At 41.4% G+C, this 21,938-nt stretch overlaps 2 protein-coding genes across 5 annotated transcripts in view; both read left to right on the top strand.

The window, feature by feature from the left end:
• Positions 1–211: 211 nt before the first annotated feature.
• On the top strand, positions 212–17,267 carry rab32a (RAB32a, member RAS oncogene family). Its single transcript, XM_088325698.1, has 3 exons — positions 212–744; positions 12,031–12,308; positions 16,182–17,267. Exons 1-3 carry the CDS (start codon positions 531–533, stop codon positions 16,341–16,343), a joined length of 654 nt encoding a protein of 217 aa, XP_088181824.1. The 5' UTR covers positions 212–530; the 3' UTR covers positions 16,344–17,267.
• Positions 17,268–18,756: 1,489 nt separating this feature from the next.
• The window catches only part of adgb (androglobin), a 37,166-nt gene continuing 33,984 nt past the window's right edge, over positions 18,757–21,938 (top strand). For all 4 annotated transcript variants that reach the window (XR_015848300.1, XM_088325345.1, XM_088325343.1 and 1 more), the window contains exons 1-3: positions 18,757–19,116; positions 21,422–21,557; positions 21,614–21,715. Coding sequence is in view for 3 of the 4 variants with exons in the window: in XM_088325345.1 (XP_088181471.1) it covers positions 19,052–19,116; positions 21,422–21,557; positions 21,614–21,715 (303 nt within the window). In the remaining variant the exon portion in view is untranslated. The remainder of the gene's footprint in view (positions 19,117–21,421; positions 21,558–21,613; positions 21,716–21,938) is intronic.

Below are 21,938 nucleotides of genomic sequence, written 5' to 3'. Positions count from 1 at the left end.
TTATTTTATGTTTTCTGCTATAAAATAAAAATCTTTAGACACTTTTGAGTCATCTTGACTCTGAAGAAGGGGTAAAAGGAGACGGCAGGAGGAGCGAATGTCATTTCTGCTTTTTAATTATATTTGATTTGTTAAAATCTTGTACGCTTTTGTATCATTAAATGAAAACAGTTTTTAAAATATTAAGAAAAAACACACACAAAAAAACTTTTAAATCACGTGACTCTTTCGCGGGGCTGAGTGGAAAATGGCGAAACGAGAGAAAATGCATTTCTAATGTTTGATGATTTTCGACGCTCTCGTACGCTCTGTGAGTATTTCTTTGTCGTCTGATGTTTTATGCAATTTAAAAAAAACTTTCAGACACTTTGGAGTCACCTGACTCTCGCGGGAGGAGTAAAAGGAGACGGAAGGAGGAGCGAATGTCATTTCTGCTTTCTCGGACGCTCCAAAACCCCTCGCGAGTCACGAGTCGTCAAGAACAAGAAGGAAAAAGCCAAGCGCTCGTAGAAAGCCGTTGATTTAGGAGCATGGCCGGCGGTTCGGTGTCGGAGTGCAAGGAGTACTTGTTTAAAGTTCTGGTGATCGGCGAACTGGGAGTGGGCAAAACCAGCATCATCAAGCGCTACGTGCACCAGCTCTTCTCGCAACATTACCGGGCCACCATCGGCGTCGACTTCGCCCTCAAAGTCCTCAACTGGGACTCCAAGACCCTCGTCCGCCTCCAACTCTGGGACATTGCCGGTAAAAAAAATCAGACACCTAATCATCCCATTCTTCTTTCCCCGTTTGCAGCGGAACGTGGGTCACGTTTTGGGTATTATCTAGTCGAGCACAAGGGCGAAAGCTTCATGGAGCTCAAAGAGCGCCTCCTTGTTTCATAAATCTACGCCATCTTTCGGAAACAAACGGACCGAATCCTAGGGGTCAGTGGCTTAGGATGAGAGCTAGGGCTAAATCGGGGCTCCAAAAGCTTTTTCAAGCCGAGAGTTATTTTTTACGACCCATTAGTTTGTTGTAAAAGGATAGTGGGATGTTTGGACGCGTTCTAAGGGATGGGCAGGGCACCTGTATGATGCGGAAGGGGTAAACCAGCGAAAGCTGTCGGGCCCCGCTGTTGGGGTGACATGGTCGCTTTTTCGTGTCCCGTTTCATCCGGAGGAACGAAAGCATGACCGATTTGGGTGCCGAGGTGCTTCACTTTTTTGGGTGTTTGGGCATTTGGGTTGGCCATAGTCCCCAAAAATGTTGTGTGTGTTTTTGTGCTATTTTTCCCCTTTTTAAATTTTCTTTATTTTTGTACCTGTTGTCTTGCTGTCGGTCATCCCTCTTGAGGGATATGACCAAGGTAGATAGATAGATTAGTGCGAAGGGCAACCACTTTCACGTACATTTCCAAATTAAGAACACATTTCGCACTACTTTAGTATGGGGTTCGTGTATTATTATTGGGTTCAATATTGCAAGTAGAAAGACGTGTGGAAAAAAAGACGGTAAGAGAAAGAAATAAAAGAAAATAAGAGAAAGGAAAGGAAAAAAATGAGTTTCAAAACAAGCTTTTTTGTAAAAATCTCACTAAGTACTGCAAGCGAGGATGCTAACATATTTACCTGCAGTGCAAACAGTGCCAGATGAGGAGGAGTGCTCTGTTTATAGCTCTGCCCGTTCCTACCGCTCACCCAATTAAACCGCTCTAGGAGCTTTGCTAGAGCTTCTGGGTTTAAAGTTTTGATGTGGCTTTACATCGTAAAATGTGCCAACAATGAACATAGATTGTTTAGTGAGTTTCTTTGTTGGCCTGGAGAGTGATGGGGGCTACCAGGCTACCGCCCTAGCAGTTGAGGCCGGGGTGTCAAACCCATTTTAACTCGGGGGCCACACGATGGAAAAACATTGTCTCGGGGGCCAGACTAGTAGATTAGTGAGCCTACGGGTCACGCCCGAGTGGACAGGGGCCTGCTAGACCTAAACAGAGCACTATTAAATGTCTGCAAAAATTCAGTATCAATTATTGTCCGTGCAAAAACTGAAGCTAGCGTTTCCCAGTGGTAAATTGTAATGGGAAGAACTTCCTGCAATTGGAAATTTGAGCTACATGTTAAAGAAGTGTCTGTAATTGAGAGAGATTTGTCTCAAAACATATTCGCAATTTACTCAAAATCTAAAAATGGTGTCTTGATAATCGCACACGCAAAAGATTCAAAATTACAAATTAAAATCGCAGATATATTTGAACTCTGCAAAATACAAGATTGACGCTGAATATTTTCTTTTAATGGTACTGGGGAATTAGCTCAGGAGGTAGAGCGCTCGTCTTGGGATCAAGAGATCGCAGGTTCGATTCCCAGCTCCTCCATGTTATATGTCAAAGTGTCCTTGGGCAAGACACTGAATCAATCCCGAATGCCCGCAGGATGGCGCCTTGCATGGCTGCTATTGGTGTGTGTGTGTGTGAATGGGTAAGTGTGAAGCACATTGTAAAGCGCTTGTTGACTTATATAAATGGCTCTATAAATGCAGACCATTTACCTTGAAAGTGCTTGAATTTGGCAGTGACAAAGGTAAACGAACCCTGAGTGGAGTAACGCGCCAAGTAGCAACGACAGTTGGGGTCAAATATTGGATCAATCACGCGTTACACGACTCGTTACAGATAAAAGTAATTGCTCTCTAGAAAGACGTTTTTCTATGACGCATTAGTCTCAACACTGGTTATAACTAGCGATGCCCAAACTTTTGAGATTTGCCAAGGTGAAAATGTGAGAGGGCCGACTATTTAGCCTGCCATTCTTTCATAAATTCACCCTCCGTGAAAGGTTTGCGGTGCTTGGCGATCGGCGTCGCCGCCTCGTAGCTCGCCTTTGTAGCGTTTTCATTGGACTCGCAGGGTCTCGTAAAAAAGAGCCGCTGTGCCGTTTTCACAGCTTTTTGTTGCTTCACCTTTTCACAGCGTTCGTTTCCAGTGATGACAGTGGCCGCGGCCCAGTGAAAATGTAAACACGGGCCGGACTTTGGACATGCTGTCTTAAGCTTTGGGCCTCGTCCGCCTCTAATTCTGCAACAAATACCCCAAAATGTATATCCGTTTCATCACCCACTTCCTTCCCCATTTACAGAGGAATGTGGGTCACGTTTTAATTATCATCCAGTCGACCGCGAGAGCCGGACAAAAGCCCCGTGGGGCCCCACCAGCTCTTTTTTTTTTCTCCCTGTGGATTTGAAAATTTACACACAAAATATCATGCGTCTTTTGTAAAGAAACGGAGAAAAGTTCAACCTAAGCAAAGGGTCTCAAACTCAATTTCCTGGGGGACAGCAGGAGTCGAGGTCTGGCTGAGGTTGGGACGTAACGGCCTTTTTAGAAGAAGAAAAGAAGGAGATCTAAAGAAATCAACAATATTAAGAAAGAATTAGAAAATCAATTTGTAACGAATAAAGGAAAAAATACAGCAAATGATAAAGACTTCAGAAATTGAAAATGTGGGTGAAAAACAATCAAATGAACAAAGCCAGGAACTCACCAAGACTGTCCTTGAAGCTTCAGTTCAACGGTCTCCTCCCACGCCCCAAAAGCCTTTCAATTGACCTCAAATAATTTGCAATTCGATTGCAAAAAAATGATGAATCAAATCAGTTCATTTGTTTAAACTTCTAGCCAACAACACGGGTCAAACCAGGAAGTTGCTAGCCAATGATATTCCTCGGCAGATGGACATCGATAGAAAAAAATAGTGTGTAAATTTTGGAGTTCTGACTAATTAGCAAAGGGTTAGCATCCATATCAAACTTACGGCTAATTTCATATTAAGATGGCCACGAACAATCATCTTGCAGGCCGCAAATGGCCTGCGGGCCACGAGTTTGGGACCTCTGCCCTACACACACAGAAAAATCTTGCAAAAGTTTCATGCAGCCTCACAAGCACATTTTCCCTTAAAGGGATAGTGTGTGTGTGTGTCGCAATCTAGTGGTTTTAATAATAATATGATTACTGACACTGATCATGTCGATGGTTTCTAATGGTTCATTTACACGTTGAAGGGACAGTGCGTATGATTCCATCGCGAGATATCACTCTACTAGTGCTTAAAAATGATAAAGGTTTACTACTGAAATACTACAAGATTTCTGCCAATACCTAATGTATTCTTTTGATTTCGTTCTGGAACGAAAAATAACTTTTACAGAAATAACGTGAAAATACTACTGCAGTAATGCTGTATTACAAAAATACTAAGACCGAGACATACAAAATACTACTACTGTAATACTACAAATATGCGACTACTGGTGTTGTCCAAGCGAAAAGGAATACTAAAAAAGACTTGGAAGAATGCATACTATAAAGACTCGGTGGCCGCATTTGAATTGTCCTTTTTTTGATTTCCCGTAGAGACAAGATGGCCGACAAATTCCTCATCTCCCTCTAAGCTGGCCCGCTATTCATGGCAAATACATGGGAATTTCTCCGCTCGCATGTATAGAATACTTCACGTCTCTTTCGCTTAATCAATATTGTTTTTTATAAGCGTAGTGTTTGCGTGACCGATGGCGATGACACATTTTGCATTTTTCTCCCTTTAGCTTTTCTTCTTTTGTTCAATCATCTGATGGTAAACATGCGCGTCTCCGATTGTTCATCGATAAAGTTGCGATGAATCCATCCGACATATTGGACGGGATCGCGCGTCACCGGTCTTCTCATAAATAACTCCTTTAATCCTTTCCCACACGGCTATTTGTTTGTTTTGTAAGCTAGCGTCACGTCGAGTCGTTTCCAAACGCTGAGAAAATGAGCGATGAAACGACGCTGAAAACGATGCTAACGAGGATATCGTAGACATTAGCGATAGCATCGGTGAATTCTTAAACATCGGCCTTGATTAGAACTTAACGTAGAAGAACGATATGTACCGTATTTATTGATGTATAACGCGAAGAATCTATATGCAATTTTTCTTAGCTCGATCTAAAAATGGTATCGTCTCAAATGTCATTTATATCAACGTTGTATGCAACGAGATTGGACATTAATGTCATGATTACCTGAGTCTGCTCCTTTGGCACTAACTGGCTCGGATGCTGGTTGGTTTGTTTTGGTGGTCGGTTCCGCGAAACACCAGCCTATCGCCGTCGGGCACACCTGCATGCCAACTTTGCCTGGCTTTTATTGGCTGTTATCCAATGTACCCTCTAAGCTGCGCGCCTGCGCAATCGCGCACTGCCCGCACATTCTCAGCGCACAAGAAAATTGAGCCAGTGCAATGTTCCCTCTAAGCTGCGTGTGTGCGCAATTGCACACTGCCCAGAGCTTTTCTAGCCAGCTCACAAAAATCAGGGCTCGAAATTGCTCATTAAGAAGCGAATTAGGTCAAAGTTAAAGTGCATGAAGGTAATAATACACGGGTTCCCCTGAACATTTTGTTTGAAATGCGGTATTTTGAAGCCAAGTTTGAAGTAGAACGAAGTTGAGTAAAGTCAGTAGAGTTTTTCGAGAACCGGCTTCTTTGGCTTGGCTCACTAAAAGGAACCGGCTCTTCGGGTTGTTTTTGCTTCTTTCATCCCTATATTACCAAATATAATGTAAAATTATGCACAAAATGACTCGCAGGAAGGGGCAATAGAACAAAAAAGAAAAAAATACCAAAATGAAAAAGTAGTAAAAAGCTGAGAAAAAAGGTAACAAAAGGAAGAGGAAAAGGAAGGAAATATTCAGAAAAAAGACAACAGAAAAGAACATAACAAAGGAAAAAAGTAGAGAACAAAAAGAAAAAAGTAACAGCTAGGAAAAAATAAACACAATGAGATTTTTTTTAAAAGGAATTAAAAAAAATAGAAAAAAACAGGGAAAAAGAAGAAAAAAATCGTTGCATTCAAATCATTTCCAATGATACCAAGTCAATCTTGTTGCCAACATTGTACTTCCACGAAAAAATGTGATAAAATACAGTTGTGTATTGTGCAACCGACTCAATAAGCCCCCACAAATGTTAGTATTATGCGACAAAAGATACCAGGAAAAAAAAGAAATGGATAGCTTGTGAAAGAATTGTAATAACAAACAACGTTTGTAGGCCGTACAACCTTTGCAATCTACATGAGTCAATTCATTCAAAAGTGACAAATCATTTTGTATTGCCGGAAACTCAGCAAAATGTAACGTGATGTCAAGTTTTGGACATGTTTGATAATGATTTAGTTGCCACACTTTGGATTGCTGTTGCTCACTGTTGTTTTAAGGGTTGCTCACCCACTTTGTGTGAACGCTCAGACCCGGAAGGAATATGACAGGGAACATTGCTGGTACCTCTTAATTGTGATCGGCTAAGCACTCCGTCACTCACAAACAGCCACCTCGAAATCGGGGCCGCAACGAACGAGCCTCGTCAATCGCGCGACGCGGCGAATTGAATGAGGTCATTAGTCGCAGATGCTTTTAATCATCCATTTGTATCGATTTATTATTGCAGCCCTACTATAAATACTTGAAAAAAAACGCAGCGTCTTGTGATGACACATCGCGATATCGATTGGATTCCGGTTCATCGCGCAGCCCTATTGGACGAGGCGTTCCAGGGTCAACAAAGTTTTTAAAGAGATCTGGAAAAAAACATCGGACTAAGTGATAATAGTAGTGTAAAATTCGTGAATGCAAAGGAATAGTGCGTAGTAACAATCGTGCAAAGAAAAGAGAGCGTTATAACATTTAGCGGCAAGAATAATGGCAAGTGACAAAGCTCGTCGAATACGTGCGGCCTCGATTCCGATCGTTTATTGACAAATGGGATACTATCGACACAATGCCGACATAAAATGGATTCCCTCTTGTTTTACTTCCTCTTTATTTCTATCTTCCAGGACCACTTTCTCATTTCTGTATTCTCAAATCATCGTCTTTGGTAACGTTACTATAAAATAATCCGTTCATGAGATCGACGCGAGTGCCTTTTCTTATGTCATCTATTTCACTGGTCGTCTAGTGCAGGGGTGGGCAACTCTTTTGCGGGGCTGCATTTTTCTTGATGGATATGCACGCAGACATACTTTATCATGCTCTATATTTTTTCATATTTTTTTAAATCGATGAATTTCATCATTTTTGTTTTGAAACACAATAGAAACAAAAACATATTTTAGGACCCTGTTCTAAGCACAAAATTTGATGTTTAGTTTGGTAAAATTACCGTGGATACATTTTTTTGTAGTACTTTTGCAGTCATATTTTTGTAGTATTTCTTTAGTGTTTTTATGGTATGGCCAAAGTAGTATTTTTGAGGTATTTCCATAGGAATATTTTTGTCGTATTCCCGCAGTAGAATTTTTGTAGTATTTGTTTTGTATTTTTGTTGTATTTGACGTCATATCTTAGTAGATCGATGTTATATGTTTTGTAGTATTTCTTTAGTATGTTTGTAATACCAATGTAGTTGTACTTTTCCAGTATTTCTGTTGTAAAAAATGTTTTATGGTATTACTGTAGTGGTATATTTGTAGTACTTCTTTAGAAGTATTTTTGAGGTATTTCCATCGGAATATTTTTGTCGTACTCCCACAGTAGAATTTTTGTCGTATATTTGTTTAGTATTTTTGTTGTATTCGTCAAAATATTTTTGTTGTATTTGACGTAATATCTTAGTAGTAGTTCGATGTCATATTTTTTTGTAGTATTTCTTTAGTATGTTGTAATACTAATGCCAGACCTCGACTCCTGCTGTCCCCCAGGAAATTGAGTTTGAGACCCCTTGCTTAGGTTTCTTTTCAGTATTTCTGTTGTTAATATTTTGTTTTATTGTATTACTGTAGTGGTATTTTTGTAGTATTTCCAAAGTAGTATTTTTTTTCTTTTTAGTATCTCTTCAATGTTTTTGTAACCCAAACAACCTATATTACTGCAGTCGTATTTTTGTAGTATTTCTATAGTATTTTTTTTCTTTTCAGAAGGAAATCCTAATAAGCCCCAAATATGATGGTTTCGTCTTGTATTCATTTTCTAGTATTTTTGTAGTACATAGCGTCATTAAATTTGGACCATTTTTGTCAGGAGGGCCGGATGAAAAAACCAGAGGGGCCGCTTCTGTTTGCCCACCCTTGTTGTAGCCGGCAGAACTTCGCCACGACCCGGGTTCGATTCCCATTTCATCCACTGATCCGTCATTGTACAAATACATGAATATACCACGGTAAAACCAAACATTTATACAGGAAAGTAAAGGTCTTATTTTTTGAGGCTTACTTATCGGAGCTCCCAGGAATTCCGGGAGCCGCCCCGCCCCCTTTTCCCTTTATCCATTATCGCCGGAATTCCTCGCGTGACGTCAGCGCGTTAGCCGGAGGCTAATCTGGAAGCTCGTGACTCCCGCCTTTATTTGACCGCTCGCTCGTCGGATCAAAAGGGAAAGTTCGGAGATATTCCCCTTTTTTCCTTAAAGGGACAGTGTGTATGAGTTCAGCACTTTTCAATCCGGTTCGACGACCAAAAATGGTCAAAGCGTTATGACAATTTAGATATTAGTAAATAGAGTATTACTCATTTTACAAAAATGTCGATTTTTTTTGGGGGGGGTAACAACTTTGTTCTTTATATGTTTACTACTACAAAATGGCCACCAATATCGCATTCAGTCTTGAAATACAGGGACCTAAAGTATTGTTAAGGAAAAAACTACTACAGAAATACTGCAATACGATACAGAGGTTTTACTACAAATATCCTACAGCTGTATTGCAAAAATATCCCAGAATTATTATGCAAAATACTACTACAGAAGTACTTCAAAATGACTACCAAACTAAATATCACATTTAGTGCTTTAAAAACAGGGGCTTAATGCAGTTTTTAAGCAGATATTCACAACGATGTATCCAATTTTTACGATGTACTTTTTACCATTTGAATAAAACTCCAGTTTATTTGGTAGAAAATGTTCCTTTTTTTCCCCTTAAATATTCTTTATACCGAGTATTTTTTTCCTAATTTGGCTGGAAATTTGTGTATGATCGTTATTGTGTTTTGTGCCTGTTTTTTTTTTTATTTTCAATCAAGCCAAGTAACGGTGTAATAATCAAAACAAGTTTTCACAAGTATTATTTCCTCTTTTTTTTTTTCAAACATACATTTTGCTCTTTTGCAAAGTATCTAAATATTATATTGGGTTGCATTTCTCTCAAGTTTTATTGGAAGTTAGGGAAAGGGTTGCGCCCACGATGTGGTGATTGCCGGACGCGGGAAGCAGGTCGCTCTGAACGCGGAAGTGGATCTTCCGTGGCGAGCGGTGTCGGGAACGGAAAAACAGGTCAGTCGCCGGGACAGGAGAGCATAAACGTGGTCGGGGTCGGAAGCATTTCGTAAGACAGGAAAGGAGAGTATAGGTGGTCTGGGACAAAAAGAGGTCGAAAGCCGGGACGGGAGAGTAGACGTGGTCGGAATCAAAAACGGGACGAAGCCGGGGGACAGACGGGAGCAAAAAACGGGACAGGTGGGAGTCTGGGTCGAAAAAAGGCTTGCCGAGTGTTAAGCTTTTTGGGAAAATAAATAAAACATTGCTCATTTACCCCTTAAATCCTCTTCTTCTTCTTTTTTTAACATGTATTTTTCTCAATTTGACCGTATATCTGAATATGACAGTTCATGTGTTTTTGCCCATTTTTCAATCGAGTTTAAACATAAAAGTAGGTCTCCATAAATGACATTTATTTGTTTTTTTCTGCACGTGAATATTCTTTTTCAAATTTGCCGTTTTGAAATAAAGAGCAGTTTCAAAATGTAAGAAAATCAGGCAATGTCTGATGTCTTCCCAGGTCACGTATTATCCTTTTTTTTTTGGCTTCAACATACGGCCCGCGGGCTGGATCTTGCCATTTGGACGATTGCATCCGGCCGGCCGTACCTTTTTGACTCTGTCGAAAAAACGTACATCTATTTCGGAGGGAAATTGGACCGCATCCTTTCTTTCTTACTTCCCAGACTAGAAAAAAAAAGCTGCAGAAAAAAGGCCGAGTGAAAAAGGAGTTTTGCGGCGCTGCCGCCGTTGCTCTCCGGCTTGGCCAGTTTCCATGGCGACACCCACGCAAGCGTCTCTCATGACGGCATCGTCTCCCACGCCGAATCACCCCGACAGAGACCGACGTTGGCGTTTTTATGAAAGACGGCGCCGGGGTGGGAAACGGGTAGCGGTCGGGGGCCGCTTTGCCTTCAAAAATGGGGCTCGGGGGCCGATCCTGGGGACCGATCCATTATTAGATTGATCTTCCTTTCATTTTTGATTTTATTGGATCAGGCTCATCAAGTTGGTTATGAAACAGTAAAATGATATATTAGGCCTCCGTATTGAAGCACTACATTTGTATTTAATAATTTTGTAGTACTTGTGTAGTAGTATTTATGTAGATTTATTTTTACAGTATTTTTTTCTTTTCAGAATGAAAGCAAAAGAAGATGTAAGGTCTCTGTTTTTAAGCATTCAATTCGATATTAGGTTTTGGGAAATTTTGTAGTCTTTTTGATGTATTTGTGTCGTATTTCTATGATATTTTGTTCTTTCAGAATGCTGGCAAAATAATAAAGTCCCTGTTTTGAAGTATGAAGTCAATTTGATATTGAGTTTTGTCGTATTTTTGTAGTGTTTCCGTGGTAGTATTTGTGTGGTCGTGTTTTTGTAGTCTTGTAGTTTTATTGTTGTTGTTTTTTTTGTATTTCTGTTGTATTTTTGTAGTACTGTAGTAGTTTTTATGGAGTCCTATTTTTGTGATGTAATATTGCAGTATTTGTGTAGTATTTCTATGGTAGTCTTTTCATAATACTAACAAAATAATATATAAAGTCCCTGTTTTGAAGTATGAAGTCAATTTAATATTGAGTTTTGTCGTATTTTATCGTGTTTCCGTGGTAGTATTTCTGTATTAGTATTTGTGTAATCGTGTTTTTGTATTCTATTATTTTTTATTTATATTTTTTTCAATATATCTTTTGTATTTTTGTAGTACTGAAGTAGTGTTTATGTAGTCCTATTTTTGCGATATAATATTACTGCAGTATTTTGTAGTATTTCTATGGATTTTTCCTTTTTGAGAATGATGGCAAAGTAATATATGAGGTCTTTGTTTTTAAGCACTAAATGTATTATTTAGTGTTGTGGTCATTTTGGAGTATTTTTTGTTGTTGTCGTAGACACGTAAGCCCTGGCCTAACCTGTGTTTTTCTTTCCCGCCGGCCATCTTGGACTCCATTCCTACGCTAACGAGGTTTTCCTGCGTATGACACTCGTTAGCGCTTTGAGCCAAACGTAGCAAATGTCCCATTTTTTTGGGTGCGTCAAATTGTTTACTTTGCAGGGTTAGTACGGGTGCTTGAAATCCTTGAAAATGCTTGAAATGTAATGGTGGGTTCTCAAGGTCAGGAAAATGCTTGAATTTTTGGGTGAATTGCTTGAAAATGCTTCAACATCGTTCCATTCTCGTTTCTGGCAGTCTGATTCAATAGACCACGCTTTTAAATGAAGAATGACACAGATGGTGGCTCCCTACTGTCGCATCCAAGAGAACAGCGTTATCGGTCTCAAACATCTCAAACTCCTGGCCACTCCTTTGCACATCTGTTCTCCTCTGTCTATCGTACTCCAGTGTTATTGTTATTGTATAGTGACTTGTTTACCTGACTGCCCATTTTGCACATCTGGTGAGCTGCTCCTCTTGCACTCTTTGCACTACTGTATAATACTATACATAGCTATCATTATTTAGCATATTATTAGTACTTCAATTCTCTAACTCAGTACAACATTTATTTATATCTTTACGTTCAAGGAAACTGCGGGTCAGATGTATCGACATTTCGTTCTGTATACACGTGTACAAGAATGACAATAAAGTATACCTGAATCTGAAAATAGCACAAAGTGTATAGTTAAACATATATGTATGTGATAATAATTTGAAAGGAGTATTATATCCCCAAGTGGTTTCCATTTTGCTCAATATTTAGTTTTTTTGCCCGGACGGCCAACCATTTTCCTTTTGTGGCGCCCCCTTCAGGTCAAGAACGCTTCGGGAACATGACTCGAGTGTACTACAAGGAAGCGGTGGGGGCGCTGGTGGTTTTCGACGTGACCCGGGGCTCCACTTTCGAAGCGGTGGCCAAGTGGAAGCAGGACCTGGACAGCAAAGTCAAATTGGGCAACGGCGCCCCCATCCCTTCCGTGCTATTGGCTAATAAGTGCGACCAGAAGAATGAAAACGCCAACAACGCCGCCCTCATGGACAATTTCTGCAAGGAGACCGGATTCCTCGGATGGTTCGAGACCTCCGCCAAGGTCGGGCTTGATTACTTTACACCATCATTTTTACGGGGTTCGTACGGGTGCTTGAAATCCTTAAATGCTTGAATTTTAGTGTTAAGGGTTGAAAAGTGCCTGAATTTTGGATGAAGTGCTTGTAAATTCTTGCAAAGTTTTTAGTCAAGTCTTTTTAAAACGGACGCCCACACTGCTCCCTGGTGGCTTCCGTCGCCATTGCGTTACTTCTTCCCCTGTGATTAACGGCAGCTATCATTAGTTTGTATGGCATTTCCCTATGAAGCGTCATCGCCCCCTATGGGACCTTAACAGCGCACTATAAAACATGTATTAGGGAAATGATTACGTATCAATTCTAAACATTTATTATGAGCCATGCAAAAAATGAAGTTAGCGTTTCCTAGTGGGAAATTCTCACGGAAGAACTTCCTGCAACTGAAAAATCCCAGCCCACATGAAGCACTCATGCCGTCCAGTGGCAGGAAATGAAGTGGAGTCTTTTTTTTTCATTTCGATGGAACCATTTTTCCGTCTCCATTTCGCAATATCTTGCGGCGAGGTTAAAATGATTCACTTCCCCTCGTGAGGCGCCCCGTGTGAGGGAAGCTCCGCCCCCTTCTTCTTCTTCTTTTTTCCCCATGTTACGAAAGCAAGCGTGTCTTGTGATTGGAGCTTTAAGACGATTTCAAGATGTCTGCTGTAGCGATAGCGTGTGATGCTAACCCGAGCGCTAGCTAGCTAATAACATTGTCACATAATTTTTATTTTCACTTTGTCTGCTATACTCGGCTTTTATGTGGACACAATTTGTTGTTTTGTTTTAGTTCTGTGGCTTAGTAACGTCACTTCTCATTTTCCAGTCGATGCACATAATCCAATTATTTCTGATTTGAATATGTAGAGTTATGAAATATAAGTTACAATTTGTACAACTCAAAATGTCAATTGAAAGTATTTATTGCACGCTGAAAAAAGGGAATTGTTATTTTACTCCATTCTGTGAAAAAAAAAGTGCCGATCATATGACTCGGGTCACATGTCGGGCCGTCGGGCGGGCGTGGCCACGGACCATGAGCTCTCGACAGTCACAAGTTCGGGGGGGGGGAAAATGGCAGTTTGTCTCTGCGAGGAGGGAGAAGGGGAGGGAAAGAAAGAGGGAAGGGTAGAGAGAGAAAAAGACAGAGAGAAGGGAAGAAAGAGAGAGACAAACCAGTAAGAGAGGCAGCAGGGAAAGTGAGAGAAGAAAGGAGACAGCAAGCAAGAGAGAAGAAATGAGATATGGGAAGAAAGATACAGAAAAAAGAGAGAGGAGAAGGAGAGAGAGAGAGGGATAACGAGCAAAAAAGAGAAAGACAGAGTGTGAGAGAGAAAGAGACAGAGAGAAGGGAAGAAAGAGCGAGACGAACAGGTAAGAGAGGAAGCAGGAAAAGACAGAGAAGAAAGGAGACAGCAAGCAAGAGAGAAGAAAAGAGATGGGAAGAAAGATACAGAAAAAGAGCGGAGAAGAACACGTTCGAGAAGGAGAGGGAGAGAGAGAGAGAGAGAGACAGAGAAGGAAATGAAGAGAAAGGTGAGAGAGAAATGTAAAGATATAGAAAGAAAGAGATGTGAAGAACAAGAGAAAGAGAGAGAGAATGAGAGGAAAAGGGATAACAAGCAAAAAAGGGAAAGACGGAAGGGGAGGCAGAAAGAGAGAGAAAAGGGAAGAAAGAGAGAGATGAACAGGTAAGAGAGGCAGGAGGAAAAGAGAGAGAAGAAAGACAGCAAGCAAGAGAGAAGAAAAGAAAGATGGGAAAAAATATAAAGAAAAAAGATAAATGAGAAGAACTCGTTTGAGGAGGAGAGAAGGTAATGAAGAGAAAGGGGAGAGGGAAATGTAAAGAAAGATGCAGAAAGATGGGAAAACAAGAGGGAGAATGAGAGAAAAAGGGATAGCATGCAAGAAAGAGAAAGACAGAAGGGGAGAGAGAAAGATACGGAGAGAAAAGGAAACAAAAGTCAGGCATAGAAAGCAAGAGAAAGAGGGGGAATAAAAGGAGAGGAGAGAGAGAGACAAGGAGGGGGGAAAAATCGAGCAGGAGAAAAAGAGAGATGGCGAGCAAGCGAGAGAGTGAAAGAAGGGGGAATAAAAAGACAAAGAGAGGGGGAAATGAGAGAGTGAGGGGGCGGGGGGTGCTGCTGTGGGGGCCCGTCGGGGTCCCATTAATATTCATTATCTCTCGAAGCTGGGTGCTGACAGCTTTTGGCCGGACTGTGAAGGACACAGACAAACCCAAAAAAGCTGGGCCAGCTGTTGCCCCGACAAAACACCGGCTAGCTCGCTAGCTAGCATAGCATTTGGCCTAAATTGACCCCTCCGTCATTGACTCGCTGTGAGGAAGCCCCCGTTTTTCCTCGTTTTCTTCAATCGTCTAACATCGGGCTGTCAAACTCCTTTGCACCGAGGGCCACATCAGCACGAACGTTACGTGAATGTAGAAATGTGACGTGGAATAACTCGTTACTTATTCAAGTGACAAATAGGCTCAGTCAACCGCTGTTAACATCCGTTAGAAAATCACAATGACCCATGGATTTTATAGAACCCGTCGGCAGGCTCCTCAGGGGGCACCGCATCAATCCTTTTAAATTGAGTCTGCTTCTAAAAACACGCATACTGTATGTCCAAGTCAAAAAAATTAATAAAAAGGGGTTGTTCTGTGGGTTTTTTAAATAAAATTGATAAAGTATGTGCAGTACATCATAAAAACATTTTGAAATAAAATAAAAAGGAACATGGTGGAGAAACACACTAGAAACGTTCAACTAACATTGAATTATTATTTTGTTTCACTAGCAAATCATCTTTAAATGTTTTCAAACTTTATTTTGTATAGTTTTACTTTTTTTCTATGGGTTGTTCTATGGGTTTTTTAAATAAAATTGATAAAGTCTATGTAGGACATCATAAAAACATTTTGAAATAAAATAAAAAGGAACATGGCGGAGAAACACACTAGAAACGTCCGTTTTCAAAACCTAATAGTTCCAAAATCAGAAAACGGTCACCGGTTGTCTACTGTCCCAGATCACTTCTCGACGATATCGCTCGAGTGTTCCAATTTAGTCATTCGGCGAGGAGCTGCTGCCTGTCCTTGAACGCACCACGTGGCTTTTCGATCATATTCTAGAAATGATCGACACAAAACGGAAACGCTGCCACAATTCCTTCAGCCGCAATAAAGCTAGCTTTCACCGCAGCCTGGTATCTAGCTCCAAGGCTAGCTTTAGTGTACCTGTACCGTGAGAAGGGTTCGCACGAAATGGGTGAAAATGCTTGAATTGTTAGTGAAGCGCTTGTCGATGCTTGAAATTGTTACCGTGTTTTTTGGGTGAGGAGCCTGAGTTTGGTCTTCAAGGAAGCGTTTTGAACGTATTTTATGGTTCTAAAATGGGGAGTTGGGTTAGAAACTAAGGTCTAGGCTCCTTATTTGGGTATTCATCTGAATGTTGGGTTGAGGCAAAGGTTACAGGGTTAGAAACTAGGGGTTCCAAAATAGGTGTATTGGTTTGAAACGGTAAGGTGCAAGTTTGGGTTTGAGTCTGATTTTTTTTTAGGGTTGGAAACTAAGGTAAAGGTACTGGAAAAATGGGCAAATTTTGGCTTCGAAAAGTGCTTGAATTTGGCCATGAAAAAGGTGTACGAACCCCAGAGTTTGGTGTCAAATTAACGGCGCAGGGCGTTCCCTTTTTGACAACCGACATCGCCTCGCATTTCTATTCTCGTTTCCTTCGTTAGAATTCGGTCATTTTTGTTCATTCTTAAATGTGACGCCATTTTTAGTCAGTCATGCTAATCTCCCGCCTTTGTTGATGACATTTAGAATTTGTATTTTTTTCTTCTCTGGTCAGGACAACATCAACGTGGACGAGGCGGCCAAGTTCCTGGTGGAGAGCATCCTGTCCAACGACAAGGGCCTTCCCTACGAGGAGAGCAACGGAGACCGAGTCAAACTGGACCAGCAGACGGTGGCCGCCGCCGCCGCCGCCGAGAGCAAATCGGGATGCTGCTAACGCGCCGCCGATCGGGGGTCGGGCCGACCGCTCGCCACCGATTGAGGGCGGGGCCGGGCCGTTTGCCGTCTATTGGGGGCAAAGCCGGAAAATTCCTCCCTAATTTCCGGTGAACAGTCCGATTGTGGGCGCGGCCTGACCCTTTGTTATCATTTGGAGGCGGGGCCCGGCCTCCCGCCACCAATCGGGGCCGTTTCCAGTCAGAATACTTGAAGCGTGTGCCGCCGCCTGGACTTGACCTAGTAACGAGGGCGGGGCTTTTTTTCCTTTTGCCTTTTTACGAGCGTCGGAATAAAGTCTTTTTACGAGCGTTTGTGCGCACGGAAGGGCCGTAAAGGCTCCTTTTGACAAGTACTTCGAGTTGCACTCTTGTTTTACTGCGGTACACCTAAGCATTAACGTTGTTATTGTACTGCACCTATTTTGCTCTCCAGAATATTCGCACGTATGCAATGCTATCCAACCCTGATCATTTGACACCGTTTCCCATTCTAAATCCTTGCTTAAAATAGTATTTTAGATGACTGCCACCGTAAAGGAGCGTGTGACTCTGAAAGTAACTCTATTTTTCTGCGTTTGATCGCTTACACTGTGCCTGTAGGCTTCCATTTCCTCGCTGTGTTGCTCAGTGGAAAGTGAGCACTGCCTTAAATAGAAGTCAATGGGCTTACCAAATACGTCTGTGTTTTCTATTCATTAGTGCTAAATCTGTTTCAATTTTTTTCATACCGACGCCAATGCCGCTCCAAATGAGGTTTTCTTTTATTTTGTTTTTAAAAAAAGAATCTCCCTATTAATTGATGTATTCTTGTGAATTTTTGTGTGAAAAACAATGCTCTCCTTCCATGTGCGAAAACTCATTTTGTCTAATGTATATTGATAAATGCTCTCATGCTGGTTGGATTAAAAGTTGTATTTATGGTACTTGTTGTTCTTTAGAATGACATTTATTGTTTTTTTTCTGCACGTTATCAAAGAGATGACTCCAGTTTTTACACATTATTCAAAATGGAAAAAATGATCGGGTTTTCAGTATCGGACGATTCACATTCAATAAGGAATGAAACTAACATTGAATTATTTTTTCACTAGCAAATTATATTCTTATCTTTTTTTCTATGGGTTGTTCTGTGGGTTTTTAAAATAAAATTGATAAAGTATATGTAGTACATCATAAAAACATTTTGAAATGAAATAAAAAGGAACATGGTGGAGAAACACTATAAACGTTCAACTAGCATTGAATTAATTTTTTTTCACTAGCAAATCATATTTAAATGTTTTCAAACTTTATTTTGTATATTTTCATCATTTTTATATGGGTTCTATGTTTTTTTTTGATAAGATTGGTAAAGTATATGTAGTACATCATAAAACATTTTGAAATAAAATACACAAAAATGATAGTAAAGACATATGAGAATTAAATCTTTGGCGTCACCTCGTTTGTATGTAATGATTCCCCAAAATGCCGCCATTATTTTGTAAATTGATGGTATTACTTAGTGGTTAAAATACTTCATAGATCAAAAAAAACTATTTGAATATTAAGCATTAAATGCATGATCATATAGAAGTACTTTTCTTTTCTAAATACTTGTAGGTCAAGAAATATCTGTTTTATGTAACAGGAAGCTCACCTAGCCAGGTCTGACATGATTGTCGGCCATTTTGTTTCTACGGGTACCTCGATAAACCAAATACCTTGTGAAAGACAAACAAAGAGAACAAAAGTGGTGCTTTTGGTCTATTTGAGTCTTTGTATTCTTCGTGGTGCTTAGTAGCGCTCGTTTTTGGGTTCATGACACAATGACGTCTGGTGGTCAAATATTACACACTGTCCCTTTAAATTCCATATACTATTGCAGTTTTTCCATTTCCTTAGGGAAAAAAAAATCAGAGAAAACAAATTTATTTTCCCCTTTTCTTTTTTTTTCTTTCACTTTTTTCTCATCTTCTTTTTCTTGTTTTTTTTTTTTTTTGCTATTATTATTTATTTATTTTCCCCCAAAATTACTTTACCTTTTTATTCTCTCCTTTTTTTATGAAGAGTTGGAATAATAATTATTCTTTTTGGTCACTTTGAATCTCCGTAGTTTGTATTATCCCTTCGTTTTTGTCAACAGTACACAAAATATTGACATCTAGTGGTCAAAAACGACACGCTTTCCCTTTAAGGATTTCATTCTAATGCTTTGTTGAAACTCATCAGATATCATAAGAGGTTGAAACACCATAAAGAAAAAAAAAACTTAAGCGTAAAAAAAAGTAAGAAATCCAGGATTTCCGAAAGTGTTTCGGAGATTGTTTGTAAAATTGTTAATAAAGTTTGTTGTCGTCGACGCTTCCGCAAAACAAAGGCTGTAGGCCCCGCCCACGTCACCATGGCAACGCACCCAACATTCCAATGGCGATCTGGCAGCTGGAGCGCGCCGCCTCGTTAATTGATTAACGCCGCGTTTTGACACTTTAACGCTTCTTCAACTCTTTTACGCGTCGCGTTAACGCTTCTTAAAAGGTTATTTATCAAGGTGACAACAATGAATGAGTCCGTTTCCGGTCGACTTTCTTGACTTTTTAAATCCTAGAAAGTTGTAAGCGCCTTTAGCTTTAGCCTTAGCCTTAGCGTGCCATGACGCGCCGTTAATCGCAGCGTTGTCATTTCTTTCCCGTGAACTCAATCGTGATTGACTTTTGCCATTGGCATCATGTCGAAAAGTCAGTTGAAGAAAAAAGAATCCACGTCCAGCAAAATCTCCGACGTGCCCGCAGAGTGAGTTCTTTACCTCTTTATAGTTCGAGTGTGACGTCATCAACATAGATTCATTAAGCATGGCATTGCTGTTGTACTTGATTTAAATATTGATATTTCATTTATATTCTGCCCTTAATTGTAATATTGCCATCAGTTGGTGTTCAAATTTCTTTTTGTCATTTTGAGAACTGAAATGATCAAATCGTTCATCATTTTGTTGACTTTAAGAATCCTTTACTTTCCTAAAACACTCCGATTGGCTCCCTGTTCCTATTTAAACCCACTCCTGTCCGTCCCCTTTTGTCAGTCCGCCTGCGAACCTCGGTTTACTCTTAGCAAGCTTTTTTCGACCCTGACTCCTACCGGTTTTGCTCCCGTCTGTTCCCCTGTTTCGACTCGTTTTTTTTATTTGCTCTCCTGTCCCGGCGACTGACCCGTTTTTTTCCGTTCCCGACACCGCCATCGCTCGCCACAGAAGTCCCACTTCCGCATTAAGAGCGACCTGCCTCCTGCGTCCAGCGATCACCCGATCGTGGCTGCAAACCTTTCCTTTTTTCTACTGAAACGAGTGAAGTGGGTCCTGTCTCCGTTCTGGTCCTGACAAATGTTTCATTCCAATTGCCGGAAATGGACTGGAACTGATTTCGTCCAAAATTTGGACCCTCAATAATGATCTATTTTGTCGGAAAATTGACTTGAGTCAGAGTAAACACGACAACTGTCTTGGGGACAGATTTTGTCCCGTGTTGGATGTGAAAAGCCCGTTTTCCGTATCTATTTTTGGTCCCGACATCGGTCTGAAATGCATTGGAACTGATTTGTTTTGCTTAAAAAAATGTCTTTAGCTGACATATACATGAAATGAAATGATCTGCATTTCTATAGCGCTTTTCAAGTTAATGACTTCCCAAAGCGCTTTACAGTGTGCTTCACATTTCCCAATAGCGGCCTTGCAGCCATGTAAGGCGCTAACCTGCTTATTGGGGGTATTGGGGGGTTCAGTGTCTTACCCAAGGACACTTCGACATGTAACACGGACAAGCCGGGATTCGGACTGGGATCCCTTAATCCTAAAACGATCGCTCTACCTCCTGAGCTACTGCTGCCCCATGACGACTGTCTGTCTATTTATTATCTGCACCACTTATCCTCAGTAGGGTCGCGGGGGTGCTGGAGCCCATCCCAGCCATCTTCAGGCAGTGGGCGGGGGACACCCTCAACCGGTCGCAGGGCACACAGGGACAGACAATTCGCTCGCTCATCCACACCTAAGGACAATTTGGACCGGCCAATTAACCTGACACGCGTGTTTTTGGAATGTGGTAGGAAACCATAGCGAGCACAGGGAGAACATGCAAACTCCATACAGGAGGTTCGATCTCATGACCTGTGCTGCACACGCGCTCACCACTGCGCCGCCGTGCTGCCCCATGACGACTGTTTTGGGACAAAAGTTATCCTATGTTGTATATGCTAAACACTATTTTTTCATTTGAAGCTGTGTAAAATAGACAAGAACAGATTGAGTCATCTGAATCCTCTGTAATACATAGAAAGATAGATTGATAGATACTTTATTGGGAAATAAACACTTTCAGCAGTATCCTTGTGTTGTTTATGAACAGGATGGCCTCGGGGTGCTGTGTTGTAGTTTAGCAACAGCGGCGTGGATGACGTCACACGCTAGGCCAAAAGTTGGACTTCCCTGCAGCAGATGGAACTCTTTGTTCCCAGGGTGACACCGCCTCGTCTTCACGTAGATAGCCAGTCCGTCCGCCTCCTCTCCGCTTCCCACAGGCTTTCGTGTCTCTCTCTAATAGTGCTGAAGCTGGGTAGCTCCACGTTAGCGTCCGAGATGCTAGATGTGAGCCACGTTTCCACAGCAAGCTGCACTCCCTGTACGCTTTGATGTTTTTCACCAGCACAGCCAGTTTGGCGGCCTTATTTGGTACCTTGATTACGGACGGTACCGAAGGCTTATAACGCCCGCTAGCTTAGCTCCAGCTCTGCATCCACGATAGGGCCCCCTCATCAGGGCAAGGAGTCGATTCCTCGAATAAAGGCATTTTTGTGCGTTAAAAGCCATAACCATAGGATAGAAAGTCATCCAAACGGGACGAAAAACAGCGAAGATGGAAGCAGACACTTCAAACAAGAAATCACAAAAGAGCGATATAACAAGGAGCTGCTGGAAAGGCTGCCGTTTGTCATTTCAAAAGAAAAGAAAGGTCTTTAGATGAGCGTTATGGGACATCATTTGTCCTAGGTGGGGAGTCCTACACAGGAGCCAGTTTTCCGCCTGAAAGGTTTTGTCCTTTTTCAGAGCCTGCGGCTCGGCGGCGCCCCCCTCGGACACCCTGGAGGACGTTTGGGCGGAATGGAACGACGCCGACCCGTACAAAGAGAAATGGGATTCCGGGAAAGGGCCCGAGGACCCCAAGAAGCCGGCCCCTCCCAACGTAAGACGGGCGCCCCTCAATATCTCCGGCTCCTCTTTGACCCTCCGACCCGGCAGGCGCAGGCCTTTTTCGAGGACCCCGAGTGGAAAGACCCCCTTCTGCCGCCCTCCCTCCGCCTGCACTGCTGGAAGCGGCCCGCCCAATACCTGGGCAACGCGGTAAAACCTGCTGGCGAAATGCCCAAATACCAAAAGACTACAAAAACAAGTACAAAGAAATGCAAAAGCAAATATTAAAAAAAATACAATCAAAAGAAGCAACAACAAATATCAAAAGTAAATAAATACTAAAAAACACTATAAAATACCAAAGAGTACAAAAAACCGAAAATACCAAATATGCAAAAAAATACAAAAACGTACTAGCACCGACTATTATGAA

Source organism: Urocampus carinirostris, chromosome 20, assembly GCF_059441175.1.
Source record: "Urocampus carinirostris isolate Australia breed hairy pipefish chromosome 20, RoL_Ucar_1.0, whole genome shotgun sequence".
Classification (NCBI taxonomy): Eukaryota; Metazoa; Chordata; class Actinopteri; order Syngnathiformes; family Syngnathidae; genus Urocampus; species Urocampus carinirostris.
This window is presented reverse-complemented; position numbering and strand designations above follow the sequence as displayed.